Raw genomic sequence first — 11,938 nt, forward strand, 5'->3', positions numbered from 1 at the left:
ATGGTGGTTGCAAGATCGGTCAAATTTACCGAACCTGTACAGAGATTAATTATTGAAAATAACAGATAAAATATAGTTTTTTAAAGAGATGTTTGGTAACTATCTGGACATTATAAAGATTTTGCATGTGAAATTTCAAAATTTTCTGACGCATAAAAGTATTTTTAATCTTAAAATGAATATTACTTTACATGATAGATAGGCAACATATGAAAGAAAAAAAAAAGACATGAGAAAAACATTGCTTTACAAACCTTAAGACTTAATAAAGAAATTTTATATTTTGTGTATGAAAACATTGTGATGTTTACTGATAATCTGCCAAGCTATCTGGACATTATAAAGATTTTGCATGTGAAATTTCAAAATTTTCTGACGCATAAAAGTATTTTTAATCTTAAAATGAATATTACTTTACATGATAGATAGGCAACATATGAAAAGAAAAAAAAGACATGAGAAAAACATTGCTTTACAAACCTTAAGACTTAATAAAGAAATTTTATATTTTGTGTATGAAAACATTGTGATGTTTACTGATAATCTGCCAAATTTCATTAACACTCGTTTACTAATTTAAAAGTTATAGCATGAAAACTATACCGAGCCCGGGTTAAACAGTTAGTCTTTATGGATTTAATACTTATAACTCACAATATAGTGTGTATATCTTCACAAAATTTGGCAGTCTTTCAGTTAACATTATAAGTTTTTCACATACAAAGAATCATATTTTTTAGTGAAGTACATTTAATAAAATAAAATAAATATTTGTCCATGACTATTACTATATTGTTTTGAATAGTCCATGTACAAAGTAGTTTTCATGTTAAAATTAAAAAAATTTTCATCATCTCAAAAATCTCAAATTTGTGTAATCCCTAAAATCTTCTAAATGCATTTCAAACTTTTTTCAGTGAACCTTTATCGTTTATCTAATATTTTCTCTACCCTATCCCAAAACGGGATCAGTCAATTCGACTGACCTCGTAACCATCAAAAAAAAAATCAAAATAAGCTTAAATTACCCTTTTTTTCTCTCTAGAATGACTTCAAACTGTTACATGAAACTATATTCGTTTGTCCTAAGTAGCTCTAAGTTTGTAACAGTATACATCTATTTATAATTAAATTTTATTGTTTTATTGCCCTTTGAACCATGTGTAACTACTAACTGTGCCATTATAAGTTTTAAATCACTCGGATAATGTGCAGGTCATGTTACGCTACCAAATTACTTTACCCGTGTGCGTATCATGAACCCTTTTAATTATGTTATTGTTATTATTACTTACTTTACTAATCTAGTTTTAAATAACTTAAAATGATCCATATTTTTAGATTTTAGTTACTTTTATAATAATAAATAGAGAATAAATATGAAAAACAAGAAATAAAGTAGTTACCCAATCTTCTTTTTTCTTGCTCTCAATTGTCGAGGACAGTTAAACCTAATTTTTTGTAGTACTGATTGCAATGCACTTAATAATTTTTATTTAATTAAATAATGCACCAAAGAATATACGTTAATAACATGTAAAAAGTAGACAAATTCTCTTACCTCTCAAAATTTTTCTGGATTTCTAACTATGCAACAAGAGCCGTTACAAATTCATCCAAGCTAGTCGTTAATTTTCCCATGGGAATGAATCTTGTACTGTGAGTGAAATTGACGATATTCAGAACACAATGTTGAACAACACATCATTTGATAGATGAAACCTTGACTTTCTATTGGTTATAGGAAATATATAATGAAACATAAGAGAGAACTATCAACGAATTCTGAAAGGGAGGATATGACAGGTGGGTGCTTTTAATGCTTACTGAAAGCTTGCAAAATTTCATGAAGATATACAAAACATATTAAAAGTTTAGTATGGAAACTCTAAAGGTCAATTTTGGGTCACAAACTAAATCAAATCGATCAAGCGCATAGTGAGGCAGTTAACATGGTTTCATGGCATATGTGCACAAATTCATTCTTAACCCTTAAGTAGTAATTTGCATTCCATATGGAACCCATAATAAATCAAGTAATTCAGAAGAAATATTTAATTTTTCATTCTTTTCCTGGTAAAACCACCAGAGTTAAAAAAAAGAGAAAAAAACTGTGCAAACTTAATAGATCAGGAGCCATCATCATTATTTGGCTGGGGTTCATATGGACCACATATGAGCTTAAAATGTCAAGAAAGTTTTATTATTTCTTACAAGAATTATAATTTACTTGTCATTCATAAAATTCCAAAATAATAAAAATATGTGTTGGTACAAAATGTACTCATGTTGGTCAAAGATAACATGTAGGTTAAAAGATAAATTATAAATATTCACATATTTCATTAAGTGACACATATTTCTTTAAGAAAAGCAGAAATTCCTGATTGTAAAACAGTCCTTTTCACAGTTCCATCATTTTTGGATGTAAAATTATGAAAAACTTCATTCCATATCATTGTAACACTTAATATGAAACCAATCATAATTCAGCAACCTCACCAAGTAAAAATAAAATAAACTATTGAAAAAGTTTAAAATAATGTAATGTAGACACTAAGTTGATTTTCTTTAATTTAAATGTTTCTTCGATTGTGTAATAATAATAATATCTAACAATCAACATTTATTCCAAGATTTTGTTCAAACAAAACTACACAGATGTATACACACATAATTGGATATATACACCAAAAATAACTCCAACAAAGAGAGAAACCAGATCAAAGTTCCTCTTATGACCTTGATTCCATATTAGTGACTTTTAATTTTATATATGTATGAATGTCTATTTCCTTCCACACATACACACACACAACAAATGCATTTCAGGTCAGTCACATGAAAAGAACCACATAATATAAATCAATGATCATATGAACAACCTTCCTTCATAAATACATAACAGATACCTACATATTCCAGGTCTTTGCCCCGAAGATGGAACCACATTGGCAGTATAACTTGATGTTCCTGAAGAATTGCTAAAATGCTGCATTGTAACACCACTATGAACAGGATAAGATTCATAGTAGTAGGCTGCTGCTGGGACAGCATACTGAGTGCCTCCTGCAAAGCCAGGCTGTGGAACTGAAGCTAACCGTGTTGCTCCACTAGTATTGCTATAAGAAAAAAAATATATGTATAATAATAAATTGTTTATCAATTAACTTATATTCAAATCTTCTTCTTAATAGGTTTCTCATTCATCAGGCTAGTAAATTACAAATGAAATATTTAATTCCACAGAATCCTGAAACAAACAAACAAAAAAATTATTTCTACTAGCTACTTTTGTAACCAGTACAAGAAAACTAAAAGTAATTTCAAGGCTTGAGCTGTACTCATTCTTTATAAAATTCGAATTTTGTAGGTCGAAAATAAAACAAAACAGCAGTCAGTAAAATACAGCATCAAAAATATGCTTATCAACTGCATTATTGTCATGAAATAATCTTGGGATACATCTAAACTTTGAACTACCTAAAATGACATCTGAAAAAAATGCATAATTAGAAATTTCATTTAAATAATGAATGATTCTTTAACTTATAAGGCTAATAGGGTATATCTAGTGATTTACAAAAACTTATTAAGTTTTATTAAAGGCTCAAATGTTTCTAAAATACTTTTTTATCTTTGACTTTTCTAATAATTGTATTATTCCTTGTTTTTGTTACATGTCAGATAGGACAAAAAATATATCAAAAAATCTAAGTGAATTTTAAACTTCATATTTTGACAGGAAGTGTTTTCAAAAACTTCTCAAGTTAGTATCTAATATTCATACATTTGAATTAAAATCATAAGTTACAGATTACTAGAAATATAACATCTCTGCTACAGTATAATTGTGTTTTTTTAATGCTGTATATATAAATTATTTTTTTGACTTGCATATGAAACTGGCATTATAAACAGTTTCTACGGAATGATTATTAAGTAATTAAAAAATATATCTACATTAATGAAACAACTGTTGTATTAGAGGAATTAAATTATTAATTATACATTAGATTCTAATGGAAACTTTCAGAAAATTTAAGATCCTAGATTTCATAATAAGTCTTATTATTTATTATACAACAATAACTTTATTATAAAAGAGAAATAAACAAATTCAGTTGGTTGTTGTTTGCCCTACAAATTAAAAAGAAAAGTCATCACACCTTTCAGATTTACTTTCAAAAGAAGAATGATGATTTGACCCTGACAAAGTCTGAGGAGTAGTGCCACTCATGGCTGATACTGGAATTACTGTATTCATTCTGTTGGGCTGAGAAGTAATTTCATTTCCAGAGTTTGGAAGACTTTCACTACCTCCTCGAGAGCTGTTTGAGAGCTGTGAGTAAACTTTTGCTGTCACAAAAGATAAAATAGTACTTTATACTGAGTTACTGATATAAAAAATAATATCAATTTTTATTTGAAAAATCAAGAATTAGCTTCATTCTGAAAAACAGTGTGATGCACAACCAGAATCAAGACCATTAAAATACCATTTTGAAAGCAACAATAATAATAAATAAAAATCTAATGCATGTATTTTATGAACACAGATTATAATTTGAAATTATATTAATACACAATACAGCATGTGTGTATAGCTGTGAAAACTATCTTTAATAAGAAAATGAGTACAATACATTAAAACTTTCTAAATTCTTTTTTGTCACAGATTTTGAATCTCTGGGTTCATTAGCCATTTCAGTCATATATATGTAAATTTAAAGATTAATGGAGCCAGATGTGACTTACTGTGGAATGTAATCAGCTTTACATGAAGAAGGACTCTAAAATTGTTCTCATTAAAACAGTATTTATAGCTGACCAAAAAGAAACTTGAATAAAACAATCTAAAACAAAAGAAGATCATTCATTATTTAAATAAAAAATAGGGTACCCCAACTGCAATTTTTGCAGCCATGATAAATTTATTAATTAATATAGTTTTAAAGCTTCAACAGACGTGAGCATAGCATACAAATTTCCCACATCATTTGTTTTAGATTACCAAACTCTTGTATAAAACAAAGAAAAACAAACCAGTTAAAAGTAAAAGATCAGAAAAATATGTAACACTAAGAAATATGTTACTACAAGTAATAAAAAAAGAAAAAAGGATGATCTAGGGATGGTAATGCCAAAAAGTATAGAAACAAGATAGGGATTAATACACAAAACCATACAAAAATCCCTACATAACTAGCCAAATCTTTCCACGAAAAACTTTTATCTTTTTTGCGTGAATTCAGGTTTGAATAACAGCATTTAAACTGAATAATAAGGTCTTACAATAACTAATTCCCATAAGCTTGTAAAGTTGACTCAGTGGTTACTAATGTAGAGATTTTTGTATGTTTTGTGTATTCATCCCTACCTTGTTTCTGTATTTTTTGGCATCCCCACATCAACATTTTTTTAATTACTTATTTCCCACTCTTTTTTAAACAATATCAATGAATGTTTTATAATGAGTGGCAGTCACCATGAAGGCAGCAGTTTTAGTTTCTGCTTCTGCACTCCTCAAGTTAAAATGCAAGATTATGGTGCACATAAGTCATCACAACAATTTCAAGCATTGGTGAACTAGCCCTTCTGACGCCAGAACCAGAATAATTGGCTATTAAGCTACTTGCTGGTTCTCTACCTTAGCAATGTTTTTTGGTTAAACTGAAGGTCTTTATAGCTTTTAAAAACCTCAGTTAGGTGTGTATAAAACTCTCTCAGATTGTTATGAGAGAGATTTGAGGCTATGATGGACAGTACATAATATGCAGCACTTTTATCCACACCCATCCCTACATACTAAGTACTACCATGCTTAGTGATTCAAAAAAATATTTTTTTGGAATAACAGTTCATTGAATTTTGTTACTGTTCTATAAAGTAGGCTGTAAGGTGAAAATGAAAGCCGTGACCTAACTAAAACAAATAAAACATCAATAATGATGAAAATTAGTGAGAACCATGTGATTTTAACATCAAGGATGTTGAAAGATAAAGTATAAGATATCAACAAAAACACAAGTGAAACAAAAATAATAAATTTCTTTTAGAAATCAAACTTAAGATATTGCAACCATCAACTAGTTTTAACATTATACAAGCTGCAAAACAAAAAAATCTATTCAATAAAAGAATCTTCAATAATTACATTCTGCATATCAACTGTGGTAAAAAATAAAATAAAAAGTTAACATTTTCCTAAGTTGAAAATGTATTTCCAAAACATACATACCTTTTCTCACACTTATAGCTATTACTCAACCTCCAGGGTTTCTTTCTTCGCCCATCTGGTTTGATTGTTTCTCGCTTGCTCCAGTGTTTTCTACCCCACTCAATTGCCCTTGGCAATATTTATCTCCACCTCTCAACCTATGTTAATGCACCCTCTATCCTGATACTGTATACAAGCACCTCTTTCAGATAATGGTATCACTTTTTTGAGACTTACTCAATCCGAGTCTCTAACACCGGCTCTCAGTGGGGAGAAAGAATGGGAGAGTGTCAGCAGAGGTAAGTATTATTGGAAATACATTTTCAATTTAGGAAAATGTTAACTTCCAAAACATACATACCTCCTCTCCCACTCATAGCTAGAATTCCACATTGATAAGGTGGAGTGGCTGGTGAAGGCATTATCCATACAGAAAGCATCTGCATAGAGCATGGGTGTGTCATTAGAAGATTAGCACCCTAGCAGGGGACTGTACTATATCCAGAACAGGTATACTCTTCACCCAGAACTGAATTCCTGTATCGTGGGTAGAATTGTATGAGTGATCATCACTATAGGCCAGCCCCAATCGGATAGCTATGGTTCTACTACTCGGGGTTGGAATTAAGGGGTCTCGGTTCCTATGTCCCACATCGGTGGCTAGGGAAATTTGACCGCAACATTATATAAACAGATAGATAAATATATAAACTTATTAATGGATCCCAACCTGAAGCCATAGAGTGATGCATTCCAAGCCATTAGAATCACCACAAGAAAGTACGCATCTATTGCCAAAGTCCAAAGATGAGTTACTGGAGACCATATTGCCAGAAGTTGGGTGATCCAATGAGAGGCCAACCCACCAATTAGAGTTGAAAAATAAAGGTCAATCCAACAGAACCTTGCAATGCAACATCTATTCCGTCAGGAGAATCTGTCTGGATTGAGACAATTGATTTTCTACCAGTGGCCTCACCCGTGGAACATGGCAAGCTAGAAGGGTGATAAGATAGGACTGGTCCTGAGAAAGGATGTCCAGAATTCGAAAACAAGGAGCCCTATATCATGTGTCTCCTTGATGAGAAACACAAGACACCACCACAGAACTGTCAGAATGAAGCTGACAATTTACCCCTTAATAAGTCCAGACTGTGAGGCACTGCCTGTTGAAAAGCAAGAAGGATGAAAACACTGTGTAGGGAATCCTTTTTGTCCATGTGTAGACCCTGGAATTCCTGATTGTTGATACACGCACCCCATCCCTGAAGCAAGGTATTCACAAAGAGCTGGAACTCTGGATTAGGCAGCAGTTGAGGAACCCATATCATATCAGTGTCCCATCTTAACAACCCCTCAAGATGGAAGAATGATCCCAACTAAGGAAAGTGGGGAAACCAGTGAATCATTGTTTATGATCCTTGGTCACATGAAGACCAATAAAAGGATAGCATGTGTTCTTGTCTCAAAGCACAAGTGATTCAAGTGATGCCCACATTCCCAGAAGAGAAAGAACCATCCTTGCAGTAGGAGCAGGAGACGTAAGAGTGTGATGTCCTATTCTATAATGTTGAGCCAGATGGGAGTAAGCTGAGCCCGACTAAGAGAGAAGATGAAAAATAAAAAAATATCCAGACTGATGATATATTAGAGCAAGAATAGATGTCTCAGTCCCGAAAGGGAAGCCTGTTTGGTTGTTTCTGAAACTAGAATAAGGATGTGATGGTCTGACAATTGATGAGATGGTAACAGCAGTAACCAGTCATCCATGGAATGGTGTGTGCATAGTACAATAGAACGAGGGAAAAAAACTTGTACGATATGGAAGAACCCATGTGAACCCGAAGGGAAAACTTGGAACTGCAGCACCTGACCCTTGTGCACCACAAACACCAATAGTGGTGGGACACCACTACTATGGCAAAGTACAGATAGGAGCCAACTACAACCAAATTGGACATCTACAATCTCAGTAAAAAATCAACACACATTGAGGAATGAGTAACTTGTGAACCTTGGAGAAGATGTGAACTGAACAAATTCTTGAAACTGAGCCTCACAGCTCCTGAAGGTATACAATAATCACCGATGCTGCTGGTGATCCGACCGATCAGTGGAAACCTTGGATATAGACAAAGTCTATTCTAGGTACCAATTAATGAGGGGCTGATGTTGGGGGTTGGGACTCACAAATAGGGGTGGAACTATGACCCCTCGTGGAAGCTGATGTAATTTGAGACTACAACAACAACAACAGGGAGGAATGTAGAAGCTGAACCAACATGCATGCTAACAATGGATCCATCTCATCATCAATGAAGTTGGTGATCCTGAGAGTTTTTAAATAAAGTGAAGTGAAACTAAACAAGATGTCCAATTAAGGGACATTGAACTATTCAGATTAACCACAGTATCTGTGTATGGAGAAAAAAAAATACCCTCCCAGATCTTTCAGCCATCAAGTAAGGTGCAGGCTCAAAAGCAACCGCAAAAAGGACCAAAACATCATACACTCATAGAATCAACAGAAGAAAAACAAACAAAAGCAGCTTATCCCAAAGTGGCCTCCTTTTTGTTTTTCATAGATCATTTAAAGACTGTGTTGACTGGAACAGTGTTTTGTGAGGTAAAGTTGTTTTGTTAGAGCAAAGTAACTTTGGACCATCTGCCACATTCACCCTAGAGAATCAAACCACGGACCCCAGCATTGAAAGTCTATAAATGTATCACATGTATTTATGACTAAAAGAAGGCACAGGAAAAAGCAAATCTATATCTAAAATGTCAAGGATCACCCTCAATTGTAGCCTCAGAGTCCCCCAAAGGGCCACCATATGTTTCCATCTCTCTACGAATAAGAATACTGGCAGTCTCAACCGAGAGTGACACCCCCCCCCCCAATTGTTGTGTCATGCTCGATATCAGAGGTGGGATTGAAGAGACCCAATTTGGCTCCATACCAGAAAGAATAATCTGGAAATTCATACCATAAATCAGCTTGCTAATTAAAGAAAAAAAAAAAAAAATTTTTTTTTTGAAATTAGCATAAATATTATTACGAAAATCAACTAGATAACACAATAACATTCAAAGTATCTCCAAATGATCGTAATACTGGGAAACTCATTAGTGACACTTTGTTGAGAAAAAGTGACAACATTATCTGAATGATGTGCTTATATACAGTACCAGGATAGAGGGCGCATTGGCGTAGGTGGAGAGTATTACAAGATAAATATCACCAAGGGCAATTGATGGGGTATAAAAGACTGGAGCAAGTGAGAAAAATCAAACCAGATGGGCAAAGGAAGTAACCCTGGTGTATCAAATAATAGCTATAAGTTTAAGAAGTATGTTTTGGAAAGAATTTATCAGGAATTTCTTTTTTCACACATTCAGGAAAGTTTTTTTTGATAGTGCAGAGTAATGTTTAAATTACTGTTAAAACTATGTAATTCAACAAAGTTGCTTTTACAGAAACAAATATTTAACTTAAATTCTTTTGTTACTGGATGAGATAATATCAAAAAAAGTCCATGAAGAGACCTAAAAGATTAAATTAAAAGAATAAACTCCATTAAATCCTTCTACACAGGCTTGGTTAAATTGACCAACAACGTGACCTATTTGTACTCATTCAAAGTCTTTATAGACTTGATACTACTAACTTTTAATATAGTGTGTACAAAATTTGGCAGTCTTTCAGTAAGCACAAGTCTTTTACATACAAAAAATCTGATTTTTTTAGTGAAGTATTTTTAACAAACTAAAAAAAAATTTGTCTACGAATATAGCGAGTTTTTTAATAGGGTGTGTACAAAATTTGGCAGTCTTTCAGTAAACATAAGTCTTTTATATATAAAAAATCAGATTTTTTAAGTGATGTATTTTTAACAAACTAAATAGTGAGTCTTTTTTTTTAATAGTCCATGTGCAAAGTGATTTTTCATGTTAAGATCAAAAATATTTCATCTCAAAAATCTCAAGTTTCATTTACGTAATCTCTAAAACCTCCTAAATACATTTCAAAAGTTTTTTCAGTAAAATTTTGTATTTTCTCTATTTTTACCACTTTAACTCTATACAAGGCTGGTATAACTTTATAACCACCACCACCACACACACACACACACAACAAAAAAAAGAGATCCAAATTACCCTTTCTTTCTTTCTAGAATGACAAGTTGTAACATGAAACTACATTTGTATATCCTAAGTAGTTGTAAACCCATAACAGTATATATCTATTTATACTTATATTTTATTGCCCTTTTAACCATGTCTAACTACTAGTAAGACCATTATAAGCTGTAAATCACTGGGGGAACATGGGGCTCACATTACAGTTTCAAATTACATTACCCATGAGTTACTCTGTGCTGATAGTATGTGTGCCTTGTGAAAATTTTTTTATTATACTATTATTATTATTTATTTTACCTAAACTAACCTAAAGAAATTCTTATTTTTACATTGTAGTTACTTTTATAATAATACATAAAGAATACACATGAAAAACAAAAAATAAAGTACTAACTTGGACCTTTTTTTTTGCTGTCAACTGTTGATGACACTTAACCTTATCTCTTTTATACTAATGGTAGTAGTGCACTGATTGATTTTTATTTAATTAAATAATGTACAAAATAACATAGAATAATAACATACCAAAAGCAAAAAATGTTCCATATCTATCCCAATTTTTCTTGCTTTCTAAATATGTGACAAGAGCTGTTACAAATTCATCCAAGCTAGTCAATATGTTTCCCATGAGAATGAAACTTGTAATGAAATGAAATTGAAAATTTTCTATTCAGAAAACAATGTAATATAATACGTCATTTGATAGATGAAAACCTTAGCTTTCTATTTATTATAAGTAATATAGCAATTAAATGTAAGAGAGACCTATTAACAAAACCTGAAAAAGAGGATGTGACTGGTAGGTGTGGCAAAATGGGTCTGATTTTCTATTTGATGGCCCTGTAACCAAACAAGATTAAAGGCTAGGAAAATTATGGTTTGTCTGAGCATATTGTAGTGAGTAATTTACATTAAATTTCATACTTATTGTAGGGGTGATGAATAAATTAGAAAAGAGGGGATGCCTAGATAAAAAAAGTCACTTCTCACACTAAGGGAAATTCAGGATTTTTTAAAATATTGCCTTATCAAATTAAGAATTTAAAACTTATATAGTATTAAAACATGGATTATTAGCTACAATTTTATACTAATTGGTATAACAAACAAAAAGTAGTTTAAGTAAATTTTGAATGTAACACACTAAACACCTCGTAACATGTGCAGTAAAGGATGCTCATGGCAAGAGGTTTAATACTATTAATAATAATGATTTATTCTTAAAAGCTACTTTCTAAATTGTTAGTTTTTTTAGTAAAGAAGAATTATAAACCTTTCCATGATAAATTTCCTACCAGCACCAAATAACCTTACAAAATACTTACTTGATCAAAAACATAATTAGTCAAACAGCCAAAAGATGCAGAAACATATTGTTATGACAGCAGAAGTCATGACAATGACAAGCCCCTTCCAGACCCTGCAGCTAAACCCTAATGCAGACATATTTAGTCCCATCAGAAGTCACATCCCAGATATGAATGTCAGTACTAGGAGTGATTCAGTAAGAAGGAAGCCACAAGAATTTGAAGGGAAGGCACACTGGGAAGCATATAGAGCACAATTTGAGCTCCT

At 32.0% G+C, this 11,938-nt stretch overlaps 1 protein-coding gene across 4 annotated transcripts in view; it reads right to left on the bottom strand.

Moving 5' to 3' along the window:
• Positions 1-11,938, bottom strand: part of LOC106464227 (histone deacetylase complex subunit SAP130-B-like) — an 80,365-nt gene that overhangs the window by 32,062 nt on the left and 36,365 nt on the right. For all 4 annotated transcript variants that reach the window (XM_013924359.2, XM_022392157.1, XM_022392163.1 and 1 more), the window contains exons 10-11: positions 4,170-4,359; positions 2,917-3,122 (exon numbers count right to left, since the gene is read on the bottom strand). In XM_013924359.2, coding sequence (XP_013779813.1) covers positions 2,917-3,122; positions 4,170-4,359 — 396 coding nt within the window. The remainder of the gene's footprint in view (positions 1-2,916; positions 3,123-4,169; positions 4,360-11,938) is intronic.

This window comes from Limulus polyphemus, unplaced genomic scaffold (assembly GCF_000517525.1).
Source record: "Limulus polyphemus unplaced genomic scaffold, Limulus_polyphemus-2.1.2 Scaffold58, whole genome shotgun sequence".
NCBI classification, from domain to species: Eukaryota; Metazoa; Arthropoda; class Merostomata; order Xiphosura; family Limulidae; genus Limulus; species Limulus polyphemus.